The sequence below is a fragment of the Loxodonta africana genome, chromosome 7 (genome assembly GCF_030014295.1).
Source record: "Loxodonta africana isolate mLoxAfr1 chromosome 7, mLoxAfr1.hap2, whole genome shotgun sequence".
NCBI lineage: Eukaryota > Metazoa > Chordata > Mammalia > Proboscidea > Elephantidae > Loxodonta > Loxodonta africana.
The window spans coordinates 50,622,742-50,644,560 of record NC_087348.1 but is presented as its reverse complement, the minus strand read 5'-3'; the positions used below and the strand labels follow the sequence as shown (position 1 = coordinate 50,644,560).

General features: G+C 37.6%; 2 protein-coding genes and 1 long non-coding RNA gene across 5 annotated transcripts in view; 1 reads left to right on the top strand and 2 right to left on the bottom strand.

The window, feature by feature from the left end:
• LOC135231695 (uncharacterized) overlaps nt 1-4,348 on the bottom strand; it is an 11,055-nt gene extending 6,707 nt beyond the window's left edge. For both annotated transcript variants that reach the window (XR_010322448.1, XR_010322449.1), the window contains exons 1-2: nt 4,124-4,348; nt 37-81 (exon numbers count right to left, since the gene is read on the bottom strand). This is a non-coding gene — a long non-coding RNA (uncharacterized LOC135231695). The remainder of the gene's footprint in view (nt 1-36; nt 82-4,123) is intronic.
• EIF3M (eukaryotic translation initiation factor 3 subunit M) lies at nt 4,344-21,166 on the top strand. 2 transcript variants are annotated; one of them, XM_003412297.4, is made up of 11 exons: nt 4,344-4,477; nt 7,546-7,678; nt 8,838-8,976; nt 9,735-9,858; nt 10,020-10,114; nt 13,421-13,504; nt 14,493-14,592; nt 15,089-15,170; nt 19,313-19,456; nt 20,434-20,494; nt 20,976-21,166. In XM_003412297.4, the coding sequence occupies exons 1-11, from the start codon at nt 4,436-4,438 to the stop codon at nt 21,094-21,096; spliced, it is 1,125 nt and encodes a 374-aa protein (XP_003412345.1). In that variant the 5' UTR covers nt 4,344-4,435; the 3' UTR covers nt 21,097-21,166. The 2 variants fall into 2 exon arrangements, with proteins under 2 accessions (XP_003412345.1, XP_023406527.1); XM_023550759.2 differs by lacking the exon at nt 20,434-20,494.
• The window catches only part of CCDC73 (coiled-coil domain containing 73), a 113,514-nt gene continuing 112,853 nt past the window's right edge, over nt 21,159-21,819 (bottom strand). Inside the window, exon 17 of the mRNA XM_064289440.1 lies at nt 21,159-21,819. Within this exon, the coding sequence (XP_064145510.1) occupies nt 21,601-21,819 (219 nt within the window). The 3' untranslated portion in view covers nt 21,159-21,600.

Here is a 21,819-nt window from a genome sequence, read left to right as displayed (position 1 = left end):
TCAGGCGTAGAGGCAAGTTGGAATTGACTTCCTTACCCTTCGACTGGCTCCGGATTTCTTTATCTGGACCATTTGGAACTTCTGTGACACATATAGAAGAACAGACAATATTTCTTGTACCACTTATCTGAGATAAGGGGGACTTAAGAAAAAAAAATCCCACAAAACACTCATTTTATCTGACAAAAAATAAAGTTTAGAAATATTTTTATTCATTTAAAAATTAATTTGACTTGAGATTTCATTGAAAAATGAAAAATAAAGCTTAGGAAGACAGAATATCTAACTTTCCCCATGGGATTGGTCCCTATCATCAACAGGTACAACTTGCAAGTTGTTCCCCAACCCAGTAGCTGTTGGAAATGAGACACAATTTCCTGGGTTCCGAGAATTAGGAGAAAAGTTTAGAAAAATGAATTTCAGGCTGCAGCACATAAGCCTTCCTATTTCTATTTAAAATGCATCCCTTAACTTTGTTCTCTCTGGTATCCCAAGTGCCTAGAACAGTGCCTAGCATGTGACAGGGCTAAGTATATATTTTTTGAATGAATGTTTCAAATATCCTTTCACCATCTCCCTCTAAAGAGTTTCCTTGGAAGAGATGTTCTTTTACTTCAAAAGGACCATAAAATGAAAAAAGTAGCAAAATGACAGCTTTTAAACGTTCCACAAAACAGTATATATATTTTTAGCAGGTATGGCTAGAACTTTGCAAGAATAAGGTCTTTTGGGAGAGGGGTAACGGATTATTCCTTCAGCATCAATAGACATTTATTGAGTACCTGCTGGGTGCTGGGCACTGAGATAGGTACAGGGAATGCAGTGTGAGCAAGACACCCAAGTTTATCTTCAGGTTCAGTTTCTACATCACTAAGGATACTCCTCACAGATCTCAGTCTAGCTAGATTTCAGATCTGTTTTCTGCCCTCCCACCCTTCCCCCCTTTTGTTTCTTTGCCCACCATTTTTTATACTGACGAATAATCGGGATACCAATAAACTGTACATTTTTACAACGTACGTATAATAAAATTTACATATGCATACAACCATGACACAACCATTGCAATCAAGATAACAAATATCCACAACCCCTAAAAGTTTTCTCATGCCCTTTCGTAATCCAGCTTTCCTCCTCCCTACCCAATCCCCCTCCCACAGGCAACAACCAGTCTGCCAGATTAGTATGTATTTTCCAGAGTTTTATATAAATGGAATCATATAGTATGTCTGGATTCTTTCATCAGCCAAACTATTTTGAGATTCATCCATGCTGTTCTGTATATTAATAGTTCATTAAAAAAAATTACAGAGTAGTATTCCTTGTATGGATACATAACAATTTGTTTATCCATTCACCTGTTGATGAATACTTGGGTTGTTTCCAGTTTGAGGCTATTAAAAATAAAGCTACTGCCTCTTTGGAAAACAGTCTGGCAGTTCCTCAAAAGCTTACCACTTGACTCAGTAATTCCACTCCTAGATATATACCCAAGAGAAATGAAAAGATACATCTGCACAAAGCAAATGTTCATAGCAGCATTATACATAATAGGTAAAAATTGGAAACAACTCAAATGTCCATTAACTGATGAACTGATAAACAAAATGTAGCACATCCATACAATGGAATATCATTCAGCAGTAAAAAGAAAAGGACTGACACATGCTGCAACACAGACGAACCTTAGAAACATAATGCTAAACGAAAAAAGCCAGACACAAAATGTCTGTAACAGGCAAATTCATAGAGACAGAAAGCCAATTAGTGGTGGCTAGGGGTTTTTTTTTTTAGGGATTTAGGTCCCAAAAGCTTGACTCCATCCACGTCATTAAGGCTGACTCTACTTTGAGGAGGCAGCTCTTCCCCAGTCATCTTTTGAGTGCCTTCCCACCTGGGGGGCTCATCTTCCAGCACTATACCAGACAATGTTCTGCTGCTATTCATAAGGTTTTCACTGGCTAATGCTTTTCAGAAGTAGACTGCCAGGTCCTTCTTCCTAGTCTGTCTTAGTCTGGAAGCTCAGCTGAAGTCTGTCCTCCATGGGTGACCCTGCTGGTACCTGAATACCGGTGGCATAGCTTCCAGCATCACAGCAACACACAAGCCCCCACAGTACGACAATCTGACAGACACGTGAGGGTTTAGGGGTGGATGAGGAATAGCTATTAATGGGCTCAGAGATCCTTTTTGGGGTGATGTAAAATGTTCTAAAATTATTGTTGTTGTTAGGTGCCATCAAATCAGTTCCGACTTATAGTAACCCTATGCACAACAGAACAAAACACCGCCTGGTTCTGCACCATCCTTACAATCATTTTCATGCTTGAGCCCATTGTTGCAGCCACTATGTCAATCCACCTCGTTGAGGGTCCTCCTCTTTTCTGCTATCCCTGTACTCTGCCAAGCATGATGTCCTTCTCCAGGGACTGATCCCTCCTGACAACATGTCCAAAGTATGTAAGATGCAGTCTTGCCATTCTTGCTTCTAAGGAGCATTCTGGTTGTAGTTCTTCCAAGACAGATTTGTTTGCCCTTTTGGCAGTCCGTGATATATTAAATATTCTTTGCCAACACCACAATTCAAAGGCGTCAATTCTTCTTCGGTTTTCCTTATTCATTGTCCAGCTTTCACATGCGTATGATGCGACTGAAAACACCATAGCTTGGGTCAGGTGCATCTAAGTCTTCAAAGTGACGTCCTTGCTTTTCAAAACTTTAAATGCAATGCGTCTTTTGATTTCTTTGACTTCTGCTTCCATGGGTGTTGATTGTGGATCCAAGTAAAATGACATCCTTGACAACTTCAGTCTTTTCTCCGTTTATCATGATGTTGCTTATTGGTCCAGTTGTGAGGATTTTTGTTTTATGTTGATGTGTAATTCATACTGAAGGCTATGGTCTTTGATCTTCATCAGTAAGTGCTTCAAGTCCTCTTCACTTTCAGCAAGCATGGTTGTATCATCTGCATAACACAGGTTGTTAATGAGTCTTCCTTCAATCCTGATTGTGCAACTCTGTGAATATACTAAAACTTCAGAATTATACACTTCAAAGGGTGAATTTTATGATGTGAGAATTACATCTCAATAAAGCTATTACTGAATATGCCAACAAAGCTACTTTTGAATAATACTAATATTGTTGAATATTGAATATATCATGGGCTGCCAGAGGAATGGCCAATCACTCTTAGAAGAAATATAGCCAGAATGCACCTTACAGATGAGGCTGGCAAGACTTCCTCTCTCTTAGTTTGGACATGTCATCAGGAAAGACCAATCCCTAGAAAAGGAGATCATGTTTGGCAAAGCAGAGGGTCAGCAAAAGTGGGAGAAACCCCCAATGTGATGGACTGACATACTATTCAAAACAATGGCCACGAGCACACCAACAATCATGAAGACGGCACAGGACTGGGCAACATTTCTGTTCTGTTACACATAAGGCCGCCATCAGTCGGAGGCAACCTGCGGGCAACTAACAACATCAACAATATACACACAGTGGTCACCATGTCCTAAGTGCTTTATATATCAAATTTTTAAGCCCGGACAACGACACTATAAGTACTTAACTATTTTTATTTTTCAAAGAGGAAACTGATACACAGAAGTCAGGCGATTAATGCAACTGCCCCAAATTACACACCCCCATCAAAAGGTGCAGCCGGGATTCCAATCCAAGGAATCTGACTCTGGAGTCCAACCGGTAGAACACGATGCCACCCAGGACTGCCTTCCTAGTGACTTTTTAATATATTTATTTGCTGTGTCCCCCCTGGAATGTAAACTGCTTTTGAAAACTACCGTTACCCCATCGCCAGGAACACTGACTGCCATCTGGCAGCTCAAAAAATGCTGAAAGATAAATTATAACTGGAAAAAGAAATCGTTGGGCTCAGCGACAAACGTATACCTCCACGGCTCTTTCTGGTCTATCAATAGCTGGTTAACGTATAAAGTGAAGCAGGGCTGGTTGGAGCAATGTTTGAGGCGCTTTAGAAATGCGGTATGAGACACTGACAGGCAGCGGGACAAATGAGAAGTGAACGACTGTTCTGAGCACAAGTAGTTTTTGTTGGCTGAACAGGCTTAAAGTTTTCAGGGCAAGACAGGCTCACCGAGGCGCTACTAGGGAGGTAATACAGAAGACAGTCGGCCACACCATCCCGGAAGCAGAGTTCGCGAGAGGCGGCGCTCGGAGGGGGCCCTCCAGGCACGCTCGTTACGTTCGCCTCGTCGACGGGCTAGCGAAAGCGAGAGCGTGCCCTGAGATTGGCTCTCGTGGCTGCGCCTGTCCCGGGGACCCCGCCCCGCCGCGGCCCGCGAGGGGTGACCCGGAAGCTGTTGTGAGGCACCTCCGCGCGGAGCAGGTCTCTTTTCCGGTCTGCGTGGTTCGCAATTGCGGCGTCGGCGGCGCTCGGGCCTTTACCATGAGCGTCCCGGCCTTCATCGATATCAGTGAGGAAGATCAGGTGTGTTGTCCCGGGCTGGGGGCGCCGCCAGGGTGGGGTGGGGTATATCTCAGGGCTGTATGAGGGTCCGCAGCCGAGCCCGGGGCGGGCGGACACCACCCTGAGCGGATCCGGGCCTGAGACCTGCAGTTCTTCCCCGCCTCACCTCACCCGAGATCGGGAAGCGGCGGGGCAGGGGCGGGCGGTCTTGCCCTGGAGTCACACTGCCTCTCTGGCCGTCGGTACCAGCGCGGGGCAAGAGCCTCTACCGCCAGCTTCATGGTCGGCGTCGGACCTTCCCGGCCTGGAGGCCCTTCTGAGGAATTAGTATTTTTTGAGTGATAGGAACGGGTCTGCTTTCATCCCGGTAATGCAGCCACATCCGGGGTGGGAGGTGACGAATGTTTAGCTGGCGTAAGCAGTTTAGGGAAAAGTAGTATTCAAGATCAAAATGGCTTTAATATTTCGCGATCACAAAGCGAAGGTGACTCGTAGACCCGTATTTTATATTCCTACTTGTGCAAGGGTGAGAGTTGTTCAGTAACCCGAGAACGTGATAGTTCCACCCTCTTACGCTGTGAGGCATACACTTGGTGGCCTTGTCTAGAAATCTCATGTACCATCCTGGTATTTTTCAGTTTCCTATTTGGGGTTTGCTCTTAGATATCAAGAGCTGATGCTTCTTATTTCCTCTATAACAAAAGTTTAATTTTAGTTGAAAGAAGTTAACCATGAAATGTTGTTCTTTAAGTTAATTTTGTAGAACTGTAAGTTACATTTTGTGAAGTCATAAGCGTTGTCATGTTGGGCTTTTTTTTTCTTCCTAATTCCCTAACTTGGAAGTTTTAGTTCCATACAGGGAAACATCTTAGTCTAAAGGAACTTTAAGAATTGCTGGTGTGATTTTCCCTTCTAATCCTTCACCCCCTGCCCCCAGTAGTAGAATTGCAAGAGCTCAGTCCTGAAGAGTGAAATAAGAAGGGGAAATGAAAAGGGAGAAGGAGGTCTAGAATGGGTAGAGAGTTGAAATGGATAGAAAGGAAGATGTGGAAGACAAGAGAAAAAGTATATCTGATTAGGAACGAAAGCGTACTACTTAAAATTGGCTTCAACCTACTATATTAGGTTACAAAAAAAAGTATTTAATTTTTTTTTAGCATACAAAAGGATTTGCAGATACAGAAGGTTCTTGTTATTGATCATATTTTTAAAGTATTATTTCTCAGACAGGTTATGATACTTTTTGTAAGACATAATTTTCACACTAGCAGAATGAGAGTTATTCCTTTCAGGTAAAATATGTGATTGTTGCAAGAGTTTGATCAAATTCTCATTTTGATTAGAGTTAAGAATCCTTGTTTGTTTTCCTTTGTTTTTACCACTCCAAGCACTTGGGGCTAGTGAAGATGATAGATTAAAAACAGTAAACTGTTGATTGAATGAGGTGCCTGGGTGGTGTAAACTATTTGGGATTGGCTGCTAACCTGAAGGTTGGTGGTTAGAACCCACCCAGCAGCTCCACGGAAGAAAGACCTGACAAACTGTCCCCTTAAAGATTACAACCGAGAAAGAAAACGCTGTGGATTAGTTCTACTCTGTAACAGGTGGGGTCACCATGGGTTGGGAACCAGCTCAATGGCAGCTAACATTTGATTGAGTAGTTCTTAGAAACAGTTCACTTTGTATCTACATTTTTTCTTCGTTGGACCATATTATGTGTTCCCCTTACAGAGAAACATACTTTCTAGTGGCATGTTTTTGCTCTCTGATGTGATGGCAGTTGTATCTGATATCTTATTTATAGTACGAAATCGTAAATGGAATTGCTATGTTCCTCTTATGGAAAACATAGCACCATCAGATCTGCAGGCTTCTGAAGTAGCCAGACATTTGTGGGATAAAAAGTCTTGATGGCCTTAAGAATTTGGTTTGGTATAGAAAATGTGATACCTATGCATTTACTAGTGGTATCCTTTTATCTCTTTGTGTGAGTTCTTCATTTTATTATCCTTTAAAAGCTGTTGGATTCATGTTTGGTTGCCATAAATACCAAGCCCTGTACATAGGGTTGCTGTGGGTTGGAACTGACTCAATGGCACCTAACAACAGGAACAGGAAAAAAAAAACACTTATTAAATATTATATATAGCAATAGGATAGAAGTTTAATACTTTTTTGCTGTCCAGGTTTCTTTGGATCAGTAGTTTTTTTACCCTTTCCAACACTTTTTAGGACTTTTTTCTTTTTTAGAGTTTTTCCCTTTCCGAATACTTTTTTAGGGATGTGACACTCCATAATAAATAATATTGGGTTGAGGGGATAGGAGATTGTGTAAAGGAGATTCTGGCATGCTGCCAACTTCACCTCCATTTGGTGGATACCTGCTCTAGGCCAATACTTTATTCTCATGGCACCTTGTTGCAGTGAACTGGTAATGTCCAGGTGTTCAAATGCAGTACTGTAATTATATTTTTATACCTGCTTTTTCTGACCTAGGCATGCACTTTGCATTTTACAAGATTAATTACATAGTAGATCCAATTGGATAAAAATATTCAAGGCAACTTTCACAGACATAGCATTTTATCTCCCAAAATGCTTCTCTCAGGTCAGTTCCCAAATAATTAATGAGTTGTTATTCTCTTGTCAAGATAATTAATATCTGTAATTTTTTTCTAGTAGCTGTGCTAGTACACATACTTGAAAACAATAAAATTTCATTTTTTTTTTTTTTTTAATTGACTTTTTACCTTGTCAGAGCTACTTCCCTTCCTCTCATCTCCTCTAGGAAACCTTAGGGTTATATTGGAAACGCAGGGTACAGGTGATAGGAGAGAAATTCTGAAGGTGATCCACATGGGCCATAGCACATCTGTGGAGCCACTGAGCCTTCTGAAAGAACATCTCCTGTTCCTGTGGCGGGTTTGTCATAAGTTTTAGGTGAGGTGGGGGGAGCACTTCAACATAACTTTAAGTGGTGGTTAAATATAGTATTATTTTTTCTGAAATGGGACATTATGGTTTGAGATCTTTTGTTATCGTTCATAGTCAGTTTTATAGATAAATAGCATCCCTATTTGTCTCTGCAGGCCGCTGAGCTTCGAGCTTACCTGAAATCTAAAGGAGCTGAAATTTCAGAAGAAAACTCAGAAGGTGGACTTCACGTAGATTTAGCTCAAATTATTGAAGCCTGTGATGTGTGTCTGAAGGAAGATGATAAAGGTTTGTTTTTAATTTTTGGCAGCATTTCTTATTAAGTGTATAAAGTATTTTTCTTTTTTTTGTGAACTATATTTGTATGTTTTGTGTTTGAGACTTTAGTTTTTTTTTTTAGCACTATTGTATTTTATCTTATGTTTGAACATACTTTTAGTTTATTCTAATCTATTACGAGCCCTGGTGGCATAGCGATTAAGTAAGAGCTTGGCTGCTAACCAGAAGGTCAGCAGTTCGAATCCACCTGCTGCTCCTTGGAAACCCTGTGGGGGCAGTTCTACTCTGACCTTACAGGGTCGCTATAAGTCAGAATCAATTTGACGGCAACAGGCTTGGCTTGCATACCTATTAAGTAATCATATTTTCAGAACACATCTTTTTTAAGTCAGCTATTTTTAAAGTGTTATTCCACCTGATGCTGATAATTCCAGAATGAACTCAGGGAAAAAAGCTCGTCTTTAATTTTCATGAGGTTTAGATTAATAATCAAGTAGAATGTAATTTCAGATCATCTAAAAGCCATTTAATGATCTGACTGATTCCTTGTTTATTGAGATAAAATCGGAAATTTTAAAAATTGGGAGTCCTAAAACCTGTAGTGAAGGTTTGACATTAAACTTGGTATATAAGTAGTAATATTACACAACACTCCAAATTTAGTGGCCCAACCAGAGAGTTGACAGCTTTTGTTTCTCAATTATTTTCTGTATGTATGTACAAAATTTTCCTCAATTGGTAACAAACCCTAGCCTAAGATCTAACCAGCAACTCTTAAATGATTGGAATATCGTGCTGGTGCAAAATTAAACTGTTTATATGCTGAGACACATTAGTCAACCTTCTGTTTTACTAGTTAGGTATTCTGATGGAACCAAATCTTAGGTAACAGTTTTCTTTCTCTTACGTAAAATGTACAGGTTACTTTCTGAATGTTAACTACTGAACAGAGCTAGTTTAGTTTGAATTCATAAAATATTATATTTTTACTGCCCTCTGCTGAAGGAAAGATGTCTGTCCTCGTGCAGTTGTCAGATTATATCTTTTTTAAGTGGCTTAGGGGCACTGTTTAATGTTTTGGTGTAGCAGAACACTGGAAATACATACTTAACCAGAAACATTGAATATTGTAGTATTGCTGTTAACTGTATTATTGATGCACGTACAGATGTTGAAAGTGTGATGAACAGTGTGGTATCCCTCCTCTTGATCCTGGAACCAGACAAGCAAGAAGCTCTGATTGAAAGCCTATGTGAAAAGCTAGTCAAATTTCGGGAAGGTGAACGCCCCTCTCTGAGGCTGCAGTTGTAAGTTAAGAACTAAAAGAGTGAAAGAGATTGAGTTTTTCAAGGGGTTGTTGGAGCCCTGGTGGAGTAGTGGTTAAGAGCTTGGCTGCTAACCCAAAGGTCGGCAGTTGGAATTCACCAGCTGCTCCTTGGAAACCCTGTGGGGCAGTTCTACTCTGTCCTATAAGATCTCTGTGAATCAGAATTGATGGCAATGGGTTTGGTTTTTTTTTTTTTTGGTTATTTGCATATCACTATTATGTAATGGAAGGAGCCATGGTCGCACAGAACCCACGAGCCACTCCTCAGGAGAAAGATGTGGCAATCTGCTTCTGTAAAGGTTTGCAGCTTTGGAAATCCTATGGGGCAGTTCTAGTCTTCCTTATAGGGTCTCTGTCATTCGGAATCAACTCAACAGCCACGGGTTTGGTTTGCCTTTTAATGGTAAGAGCAGAAATTCGGGAACTTGACTGTCAGCTGTGGCTTTTATTGGGAAAGTCATTTAACCTGTCTGTGCTCCAGTTCCCTCGTGGTAATATAAACTTACTAATATACCTGCTTCAGGCTTGTTGTGGGCTTAAATGATTTAGTAGTTGCGAAGTGCAGAGAGTATTGCTTGCCACATGGGACGTGCTTGATAAACGCTAATTGTTGTCATCACCACCACTATTATTCCATAATTTTGAGGGCTTAGTAGTAGACATGCGTAAGAGCAGATAACCTCAACATAATCACTGGGATTGCTGATTTCAAACATAGTTTTGCTGTTTGTTAACCAGGCTAAGCAACCTTTTCCATGGGATGGATAAGAATACTCCTGTAAGATACACGGTGTATTGTAGCCTCATTAAAGTGGCAGCATCTTGTGGAGCCATCCAGTACATTCCAACTGAGCTGGATCAAGTGAGTTATTTTGTGGTGTACTTGTTCTGCTTATAAGAAATGCAGTTTTATGTTACAGCTAAAATAAGTAGCAAATATGTGTGTTTTAAACGTTATCTTTCAAACTATGAAAACATACTCAAGGATGACTAAATTTTCTCCTTTTGTCAATCCCACTGTAGGTTAGAAAATGGATTTCTGACTGGACCCTCACCACTGAGAAAAAGCACACCCTTTTAAGGCTACTTTATGAGGCGCTTGTTGATTGTAAGAAAAGGTATTCAGAGTTAATGAACTAACTAACCACTTAACAGGCAATGTAAGTTGGTAGGGATGTTTTTTAAAGACAAGTAGGGTGAGTAATTGTGCTCTGCTTTATTCTCCACCAAGTTGCTATAAATCTGTTTCTGTAAATTTCACTTACTGAGTTAAAGATACCTGTAAAGTTTAAAGTAGTTTTCCCCATCTTTACACTTTTTTTAAAAGCAAAACATTGTGTTATAAAAATGGTACAACTGTTAATCCCAAAGCTGTTTATAACATTCAGCAAAGTTATTTAATGGTGCTTTGATGTCTTCGTCTAGGGTAGTGCTGTTGCTTTTGTTTAATGGTAGTGAGGGCCTATCAATCAAAGTTAACAGAAAGTGCCTTACATAAACAATGCCCCTGAGATGAAACTTTGCGGTAGACTGTACTAAATGGGTACCTTTTGGACTTCTGCCAGGTATTTTGGGTATCTGAGGCTTGTGTTCAGCACAACAGACTTTTCATTCCCAAAATATTTATTCTCCTATTTGTGACAGGTTTGGCCTGGTTTATGGAATTTGTGTTGTCAAGTAAAGGATAACCCTAGCTTTTTGACCTAATTTTTCTATTTCTTTTTTTCACACAATGGGTTATATACTTAAAAAGTAACCTGTCTTCAGTTTAGATTAACTGTACAATTTTTATACTGACTTTTAGTTTCTCGAGTGCTTAAAATATTTGAAAGGATCAGCAAAATTAGTATGTTTCTCTTAAGAATGAATGAAAATCTATGTTGCTAACTCAGGCTTCTCTGAGCTTCAGATTTATATATCCAACAGATTATTAGCAGTTTCCAGTTAGATGTGCCCACAGGAGCTTCATACTCAATGTGACCAAAATGAATTTATCATTTTTTCCCTCTGAATTACTGTGTTCTTTGTCTCAGTAAATGACACCACTGTTGCCTAAGCAGACATCTTGATGACATCCTTGATTCCTTCATCTCCTTTGTTTAATCGTTTACCAAGTCTTAAGTGGTTACGTCTGTACGGGCCATCATCCTTGCTTCTCTGGGTGTTTGTCTCCTAAGTGGTCTGTGTGTTTGCCACTTGGCGAAAGCAGTGGTTTTGTAAAACAGATTTCAGCATGTGATTCTTTAGGTTTTCATTTTCTTTAGGGTGCAGTAAAAGATTTTTCACAGGGCATGTAAGGCCTTTCAGACACGGCCTCCTACCTACTGCTGTAACGTGGGCTTGGTGAATGTGATGATAATCGTGTTGCCGTTTTTTTATGGCACAGTGACAAACCACAGAAACTTTGCTTAGTGTGAATATCTCTCCCTTCCTTCCCTCCCACCCTCCCTCCTTTCCCTTCTTCCACCATTTTCTCTCTCTCTCTCTCTTTAACACATAATACACACCATCCCACGCCTCTACTCTTGGTTATCATACACTAGACGTACTGAACCATGCTCTTTCCCAGTCTGGACCAGGGACTGATGCCTGTTTTTGTGTGGCCTGTGAGCTAAGGATGATTTTTACATTTTTAAATGGCTAACCTCTAGATGGTTAGAGGAAAAAAAAATGAAAAGAATATGTCATGACTTGTGAACATAATATGAAATTATAAAATCTCAGTGTCTGTGAAATTTTCTTGGAACACAGCCATGCCTATTCGTTAATATATTGCCAAAGAAACCTTTCGCCAAGAGTTGAGTATTTGCAACAGACAGTATGTGGCTTGCAAAGCCTAAAATATTTACTCTCTGGCTGTTTACACAAAATTTGCCTACCCTTGGTCTAGAATTATACTCAGCTTTGTTTCTTTGTCTGAAAAACTGCTCCCATATTTGCATTAGGTGCCTCCCTTTTACAGGACCCTCTACTACTTTTACCATAGCCCTTAATACTCTGTTACAATTGAGGAGGTGGACTCTGAACCAAAGGGAGCTTGTCACCATTGCATTCCCAAGAAGGTATTTGACACATAATAGGCACTGAACGAATGAGTGCTGCTCACCCCCTAGGAGTGGTAGTAGTAGTATTTAAACACTTTAAATTTCTATCACTCTGCTGACTTAAATTTTAATTTTTTTTTTTCCTAGCACACACAAAATACGGTTTTGAGTGCCCCTTCCTAATTGTATTTGTAGCTGATGAGTACCAATGGTGTGATGCATCTTTAAGGGTGATACTAGTTAATATTTTCTTGAGCTCTTAAATATCAGATGGTGTGCTGTGCACTTTCAATGGATTATGTTATCCGATGTATATTAATTACAGAAAAGGATTTCTTTAGCTGATAAAATATACTAGATTGAGGTGTCCTTGCTAAAACTGTGGAAAACGAAATGTGCTTATGCAGACTGTAGGGCACAATAGAATTAACAGCGAGTGAAACATTGGTTTTTAAAATTTGTATTAATTCTTATAGTTATGTCACTATATTTAAGATGTTGGTTACCACTTTATATACTGGCTAAAACATAGTTTGGAAGAATGTTTTAAATACATCACTTACTTGCTTAGAACAAATGATAACAGCTTCAATGATTTTACCCACATTGAATCTAGTTGTGTGTTTTTATAAAAAGAAAAAGAAACTTCTTTTTAGTTAGCAGAGCTTTCTGCAACTGGCAAAAGATACATCAGTTTGAAGAAAGAAATGAAGGGTGAAGATAAACATTTTGTAAGAGTCCAAATCAAATGAAATGCGTTTGATTATTTTGCCCTTTTCACTGCAGTTAAAATTGATCATCCATATAATTTTAAGGATAAATTAATTGGAAGGATATCTTTACTAAAACCCAGTGCCGTTGAGTTGATTACTAGAGTTATTTAAATATTTGAGTGGTAGCTCCACTTCAGCCATACTGTCTTCTCAGTTTCTAGATACAGAAAATTTTTTTCCCCACCCGGGGCCCTTATGCTTTTACTCCCTCTGCCTGGAAGGTCATTCCACTCCCACCTGCCATCCCAGGTCTTTTCATGGCCAAATATTTTATATCCTGAAGGTTTCAGCTTATATGTCATCTCTTCAGAGAGAAACTTGCCCTTCTTACACTATTTAGAGTAGTCTTTTTTCTTGCCTCTGCCTTTATTATTTCATTACATCTTGTTTTCTTTATAGCACTGAATTGTTCGTTGTTACTACTTTTTGCTTAGTTGTCTGTCTTGCCTGCTAGGATGCAAATGCCATTTCTTTCCCTGTCGGCAGGGACCATTCCTCTCTTGGTCACCACTGTATCAGCCCAGTACCTGGCACCTAGTAAACATTTTTGCTTGAATGATTGATGGTAAAAATATTTTCAAATTTCTAAAGCTATATTTCTTTTTAGTGATGCTGCTTCAAAAGTCATGGTGGAATTGCTGGGAAGTTACACGGAGGACAATGCTTCTCAGGCCAGGGTTGATGCCCACAGGTAATGTTGAACACATGGCTGTTAACAGGGCTGTCGCAGTTTATAGGTGAGCTACGGTATTTGATTGTAACTCTGAAGTCCTGTTTGCAACCACTGCTAACCCAAAGCCACTTAATAATGTGTGCTCCATGGTGATTCTGATGTGGGTATTCAAGACTTGGTGAACTGAAGTATTGAACAGTGATACAGAGCATGTGAAATAGCCACATGGAATTCGCTGTTTGGAGTATTGGGAGTGATAATCCTGACCTAAGAACTAGAACTTAAGCTTGGATCGATTTTTCCTTAATACTTAGGTATGTAGATGAGAAAAAATTGATGGCTTGCTAAAAATTAGACCATTTCTAGTGACAATAAGGGCTTTAGATAATCCTTGCTCTACTTACTACCAATAAGAAGAAATCCATTCCTGAATCTGTGAAACTAGGATGACGATAACTTCCCTAAAGGGTTATTGCCCCACGTGGACAAATACATGATAGATGTTGTTAGGAAGAATAGTTAGTGGTGAAAATCTTTTAACTTTGCGGTCAGACTGCCTGCATTCAAATCCTTACTCTGCCACTTAATTAGCACTTATTGTTGGGCAAGTTACTTGTCCTTCCTGAGTCTGTTTCATCATTGATAAAATGGGCTTGACAGTACTCTGCTTCTTAGGGTTGTTGTGAGGGTTAAATGAGATAACACATGTATTTAGCCTATTTAGTGGTATATTGTAAGGCGCTGCTGTAGTTTGCTATTTATTTGGTTATCTTGGTGGTTGCTTTCTACCCAGCTATGTTTTTGCCTACAACAATTTCATTTTGTTAGAACAGATACATGGGATAAATTATGTTGATTGTCCTGTTTTAACCCAATCTTTTAGCTTTTTTTTATGCTATGTACATTGGCTTTTACATATTTTACTGAATTAAATGTATTTTGTGACCTGTGAAAAGTACCAGAATTTCAAAAGACTGAACTTATCTTTGTTTTTATTCTAATTAAGGTGTATTGTTCGAGCATTGAAAGATCCAAATGCCTTCCTTTTTGACCATCTTCTTACTTTAAAACCAGTGAAGTTTTTGGAAGGCGAGCTTATTCATGATGTGAGTAGTTTTATCTTTTTAATATGAGAAATAGTCTCTCCTTAAACCTTGCATCCTGAACAAGTCCTCTTTCTCTTCTATTAATGAACGTGATTATTGGTGAGATCTGGCAAGCAAGGAATTCTCTTTTTGTATCAGGAACAAGCTTTGAAATTTAGGACCAGCTTTACTCAATATTTAGTGTCACCTAGCTCCAATTAGAAAGATAAATCTGATACTTAAAAATACATGAACATACTTTCCAAGTCCAAGTATAAATACATTTTGTATTTTTCATTTGGACTGTGCCATTACCGCCATCTGTCAGTGTAGATAATTTAGAGCTTACTGTATTCAGCAGTTCTTTAAGTGGGTTTGTGTGATAATTTGATGAAGCAGATTGATTTTTCTGCAATGAAAGATAGTTTTATTGCTGAGAGTTAGTGTTTTAAAGATATCTTCAGCACAAGCCTTGATTCTATATTGATAGTTTCTTTTTTTGTCTCTGTCTGAATAGCTTTTAACCATTTTTGTGAGCGCAAAATTGGCATCATATGTCAAGTTTTACCAGAATAATAAAGACTTCATTGATTCACTTGGTAAGTTTGGGGTTATTTTTCTTTGAAGGTTAGTGAGAGGTGGGGAACGTGCTACTTTATAACTGTTATGCACTGTGAGATACAGCAAACATGGGCATGGCCCTTTTCGTAGATTACCCCTAACCAGTGGTATATGCTAGAACAGCAGCAAACACAGGTGGACAATTTAAAAGATTGCTCAATTAGAAAGAGTTGGGAATTGGAAACCAAGAAGATGTAAGGGGTGGCATTTGTGATAGGAAGAACATAAGACTAGGAACCAGAAAACCTGGGCCTTTTTTCTCTCCATACCAGCTTTTTGCGCTTCATGGGCTTTTTTCTGCCCCACTCTCCTGTGAGTCTCAGAGGTAAAGTTATAGCCAGAAGCAGGTCCTTAGAGAAGATTCAGAGAAGTATATTGATGATATATGTGTCCTCAGAATTTTGGAATGGAGGAGGAAACATAAAAACAATTTACTTAGAGGATTATAGATCACCAAAAAAAAAAACAAACCTGTTGCCATTGAGTCCACTCTGACTCATTGCGACCCTATAGGACAGAGTAGAACTGCCCCATAGGTTTCCAAGGAGTGGCTGGTGGATTTGAACAGCCGACCTTTTGGTTAGCATCTAGCTCTTAACCACAGTGTCACCAGGGCTCCATTACCTTGATAATAATTGTGATTTCTGGAAGTACTCATTTTAGAAACTGATGAAATTTGATGATTAAGGGTGCTTTATTAAGCTAAAGCCTACTGTTTAAAATAAGAGTGTTTCTTTTTAGAATACCACTTTTTTTTTTTTTTTTTCTTAGATGCATGGTGATCTCAGTCAGATGTATACCTATTTTTAAGTTGCATTTTTCTGTTTGATGCTCTTTTGTTTTTAAAAGTATAGTCACATAATTATAACAAATAGTTTTTCTCCCTCTAATGCAGTATTTTAAACTTAATGCCCCTCGTTGAATAAATTACAGAAAGTATGCAGCATTCTAAGAATGTTTTATGAAGCTGTGGGTTGAATTAGAAATTTAAGTGCTGTGATTTCACAGGATACCAGATACCTTCCGAAATAGTTTGTTGAAGACAGCATAGTGGAGTCTCAGCTTTATGAGTTTTATGTTTGAATTTTCTTGTCTATTGCATCCAAGCTCTTCACAAGCTCAGTAAATGTCTACCAAATTGAATAAAATCTTAATGGTCCTCTTTGAGTAAATCTCACATAGGTTCAGGATTTTAATTTCCTTCTGGAGCACATTTTTACATGCTAAAATTACAAAGAAAAAACTTTGAAAATTAGCATTTGAACGGTTTTAATTGTTATGAAACCGCTAAGTTTTTGACTGTGGAAGTCACCTGAAACTAAGGTGCTTTGTTTTGCTACTAAGCAATGTTTGTTAAAATAACATTAGAGGTTGGTTATATTTTATATTAGTCCGTCCGGTTCCTTGAGATGTAGGTGAAGAACACAGTTACAATCGTTTCTGTTGTACTGTTTGTCTTTGATTCGGTTATCGTTAATTCCTGTTACCTGTAAATTTTGTGCAGCCATTGGAATTGAGGAAGATTGGATTATTCTGAACATAATAAGGCATTTGAAATACACTAATATAAAGGAGATGCGAGTGTGTTTTGGTGTAGAATGCTTTACCAGGTGCATTAGACCCAGAAAACCACATTCTGTCCCAGTTAATTTGTTTTGTGGCATGAAGCTATGTGATGGAATGTTAATGTCAGCAACCTCTTTATTTACGCACCAAAGAAAAAGGGGTAGTAATTAACACTTTGACACTCCCCCATTGATGTGTAATTGACTGTTTCAAAGGAGCACTGGTTCATAAGCTATTGCATGCATTAAAATTGCGTTTTCTATACTGCAGCATTTTAAGACAGGGGTCAGTGACAATGCAGAAATTGCTCAATGATGCACATTTTTTTATTACTGCATTAAGGTTTTGACATATTAGTTATGAATAAATGTTTCCATAAAATTAGATTTTTTATAACTTTAAAATTGAAATATGACAGTGAACACTGTGACTTCATCTGTGAAGGCAGTGTTCTAGTTTCGTGAAACAAAGCACAGCTTTCTGCAAGTCTCACTCATACTTCACTGGCTTAATAGTTTGAATTTGGCTTTAAGTTTGGTTCTTTGTTTTAAAATAGTGAAATTTTTTTTATATGCATGTTTCCATATGTAAGATAATGGTTTATGTGATTCATTAGAGAAATAATCTTTATTCCTCTGAGAAGTTGGTATATGGTAAGGTAACTGCACAAAGAGTAGCAGTAAAATAGAAGTTATTTTAAGAGCATTTATAATTGTATCTTAAAAATTTCAGGAGTTCTGGCATCTTAGAATGGTTTATCATTCCATCATGCCCATAGAATTGGGAATGTTAAGGAATTTCCTTGTATTTGCAGATGTTGAGAAAATCTTCAGGACTTGTTCTCTGTGATAGGAAATAAAATCATAACATTTCTAATTTATTGTGCCAGTTAGAAATCAAATTGCCTAATTTGCTTTTTGCTTCTTAAACATTGTGCAAATTAGCAGTCTTTTATTAGAAACTTCTTTATGAAAGATGCTTTTGGGAGACTATTACAGTAAATGTGTATGTTTTTTGTTTTAGATGTATTGTTAAGCATTTATTACCCCTGAAGTTTTCTGGTTACAAATGTCTAGATTCTACAGGTGGCATCAGTTGTTACACTTTGTTGTTTTTATTAACATTGACAAGTTGGGCCAACAGTAGCATTATCTTGTGTCACCTGAATTGCCCTAACATGTCTACATTTAATCTGGTGTTACCCAGTTGCTACCTTCTTGCTTCAGAAAGTCAATCAGCATCTTATTTGCATTTGTTAATTAGGGCTAATGTGCACTAATTGATTTCTTGATGCTTGTAGATTTCCATTAAACTCAGCAATACTTACTTGTGTACCTCATTCATTTGAGTTATGATGATGATGTTTTTGTTGAATCTGTGCCAAACAGGAAGCCTACATCATAATTATAGCTAATTAACAGACGGTTATGCCCTGTATTAATGGGCTTCCCTAGTCTTCCGTAAGAATGTTATAAATTCAAACTTAGTTACATGGAGGGCTTAGAGAACTTTTTTTAACAGTACACACTTGAGGCTCTGAATTATGAGAGGACAGAGGATAATCATTTGCTGAGTTTACAAAGTTTGAAAGTTTAGAGGAAGGGAACAAATAAATGATTCTAGATTACTTTTGTGGACTTGTTTTTATGATTAAGTTAGCATCAGTATTGTTTTATAATCCTGCTTCTACTTAGGATCAAGTAGTAATTTGGGTATTCAGGATTTGTAAATATTAATTTGTATTTCTAGCCCTTTATTTTACAAATGAACCTGTATCCTATACCTAGCAGCACTGCCACTTTGTGACTCTTAAGTAAGGTCATCTCTTTTGTCCTCTTTTATTTTTTAATGTGAAAAGATGAGATGTGGGTTAATTTGTTAAGTTTCCCTCTAGGTCTAACATTTGTCTGTGATCTGAGTAATTATAACAAGCATGTTTCATTACAAATTTGAAAGTAAATTTTGAATTATTTGTACAGTTTGTATTTTTGCCTTAGAAAGAACAAGTGTCACTGTTAACAGCGATACTTAGTTCTCTCTAGTACTAACCATGAAAGCCTATGTTAAATGATAAATCTGCTTTTGCAGTTTTGATTTCTAAGTATTAAATCCAAAGTGACCTGAAAGGAAATGGAATGTTTTCATAACTGAAAGTGTTTATGAAAATTTTTTGAAACTTAAGAGTTTATCAGTAAGATTCACACAGAACAAATAGAAGATGAGGAATCCTGTGTTTAAATGAGAGCTATTAGTGAAAATAAGCTTAAGTAATTCAGTTAAATAGAAAATGTTTTTATGAAATGTAAAATATAATTTTATAGCCCATTCTTAACTTTGAATCTATCAGCTATGGCGTAATAGTAGTATGGAAATGTATTTCTAGAAAAAGTAACTTTGATTACTTTATAACTTAATTATGAGGTCAGTTTATGGTTTGCAAATATAAGAAACATTGTCAAAATTATTCAATGTAAGTACTCAAACACAGGAGTTGTAACTTTGCAGGTCTGTCATTAGTATGGACACTCATCAGGCTAACTGCTATGTTATTCAGGCTTGTTACATGAACAGAACATGGCAAAAATGAGACTACTTACTTTTATGGGAATGGCAGTGGAAAATAAAGAAATTTCTTTTGACACGATGCAGCAAGAACTCCAGATTGGAGCTGATGATGTTGAAGCATTTGTTATTGATGGTAAGGCAATTGGAACATTTTCATTTTTTTCCTCTACTAGACGGAACAAGATTTTTGATCTTGAAACAGCCTTATAGGTTCTTTTGTAGCAAGTGTGTATGTTTTAGTAGATTAAGGGATATATTTGTAGTAGACTGAAAGTTCACTGGAACTATAAATTGGTATATGGTTTTTGGTGTTTGTGCTAACCCTTGAAATCACAGAGAACAAAAGTCTTTAGGTTAAGAGCACAGATTTCAGTGTCAGGTGGACCTGGATTTGAAGCCAGATCTTCCTCTGTGAAATAGGAATGTGTGAGTTCATTTGTGGTTATGAGGATTACATGGATTAATGCAGGTAAAGCACTTAGCCCAGTGGTTATGAGGATTACATGGATTAATGCAGGTAAAGCACTTAGCCCAGTGCCTGGCACATAGTAAATGATCTGCAGATGTTAACATTAACAATTTTATATGGTTAGCCTGGAAACAGGCCCCTCTTCCCCAACAATTGCATTATAAAGTGATTTTTTTTTTTTTTAACTGTTTTATTAAACCGTTACATTTCAGGAATTTTTTGTTTGAAAGTTAGGGGGATTAATTAAGATTCATAAAATATATAGAACTATTGACATGGTTTCTTTCTAATGATCTAAATCTCCCACAGTCCTATAATGATGTGATTCCTTATTGGGAAGGTAGTCGCCACCCCCTCCTGCCCCAATGTGATAGGGAGAACACCTGGAATTCTTAATAAAAACTGTAGGTGATACTGGTTTAATATAGATGGGCCCAGCAACTATAGGACAAATGAATGGCCTTCGTCTTGGTTGCATCATATTGGTTTGCTTATTATTACATTCAAACAGCCAGTTTGTAAAATAATACTGGAAAATAGTGCGAAGTTTTGTTATGGCTTAGTTGGTCACAGTTTCATACCTTAGCCATTTTTCTTGGAAATCTTCTATATAACATATCATGTCAAACATCTTTTTTCAGCAGTAAGAACTAAAATGGTCTACTGCAAAATCGATCAGACCCAGAGAAAAGTAGTTGTCAGGTAAGACATTTAGTACGTTGCAGCATTTTGTAGGACAATTTAGTTTGTTCCGATTATTTCACTTAAATGTTTAGTATTCTAACTAGAACAAAGGTGGTGTTCTTTTCAGTTGACTGTAGTTAAATAGTTGCTATTTATCATAATTTTATTAAAGTTCAGACTGAATGTGATTAGCTTATTTAATGAAAGAGTCTTATTTTCCAGCACATTTCATTTAATGGCTCAGCATTGGCTAGAATACTAATGACTTGTGTGTGTCTTTATATAGCTATTCAGGAGAATAGAAGGTTTAGGATCAATACTGTAAAGACTTTTTAAAAATAAATTTATCTCATTGTTAAATTCTCTTATAATTCTAAATTATGTCTTTTATGTATATTTAACCTTGCGTTTTACTAGACAGAAGTGTAGTATTTGTAAACAAATACCATAGGATAAAAGGTTAGCTAATACATTGTTTTTTAATTTTTTCAATTTTTAGTCATAGCACACATCGGACATTTGGAAAACAGCAGTGGCAACAACTGTATGACACACTTAACGCCTGGAAACAAAACTTGAACAAAGTGAAAAACAGCCTTCTGAGTCTTTCTGATACCTGAATTTTTAAGCATTTAATTTTATTCTTTTGAAAACAAATCTAACTCATAGTAAAACATTATAAACTGAAATTTAACTACAGTCTGGATATTTATTGTCTCAAATTTAAAGGAAAAGAAATCACAAACTCTAGAGGATGCAGACTAATAGATTAGAAAAGGTCAATATTTCTGTTTTGTATAATTCACTGTAAGTTGTGTTCTGTAAGGGTTTTGAAGGAGCACACAAGCTGTGAAGAGAGGCTGTGCGGATGGAAGACAAAAAGTTTAAGAATTTCTAAGTCAATTAAGGGGACTAGGACACTACGAGCAAACTGTGCAAGTAAAGAATTGCTGAAGCATTTGCCAAGTAGATGATAGCAAGTGATATAATTCTATCATACCAGCAAAGGATGGGGAGAGGACAACTGTAAGACTTAAGATGTAATGGTCATTTCATTCTAATCGAAACTACATCGGCATTTCAATTAAGTCAGTACATTACTGAAAGCATTTATCAATGTTACTTTAATCTGTTTTTTCTAGCATTTCTTCTGCTTTTCTTTTTCTGGGTCGGTTGTCACTTTCTAAGCTTAGGAGCTTTTCAATTTCATTTATTTGCTTTGTTACGAGGCTTTGCCAGTCATCTTCAGCAGTGAAAGAGGCAGCCAGATCAGTAGTATCTTTAATCTCAGTTGCCTGAAAAGGGCTTCGTGGCAGAGTTGATTTCAAAGGCTTTGTTTTCAC

Excerpts from the sequence above, each read along its gene's own strand:
- EIF3M (XM_003412297.4), top strand. The coding sequence starts at position 4,436 with ATGAGCGTCCCGGCCTTCATCGATATCAGTGAGGAAGATCAG. Across the intron at positions 8,977-9,734 it reads CCCTCTCTGAGGCTGCAGTT|GCTAAGCAACCTTTTCCATG; the intron begins GTAAGTTAAGAA and ends TTTGTTAACCAG. Across the intron at positions 10,115-13,420 it reads CTTGTTGATTGTAAGAAAAG|TGATGCTGCTTCAAAAGTCA; the intron begins GTATTCAGAGTT and ends ATTTCTTTTTAG.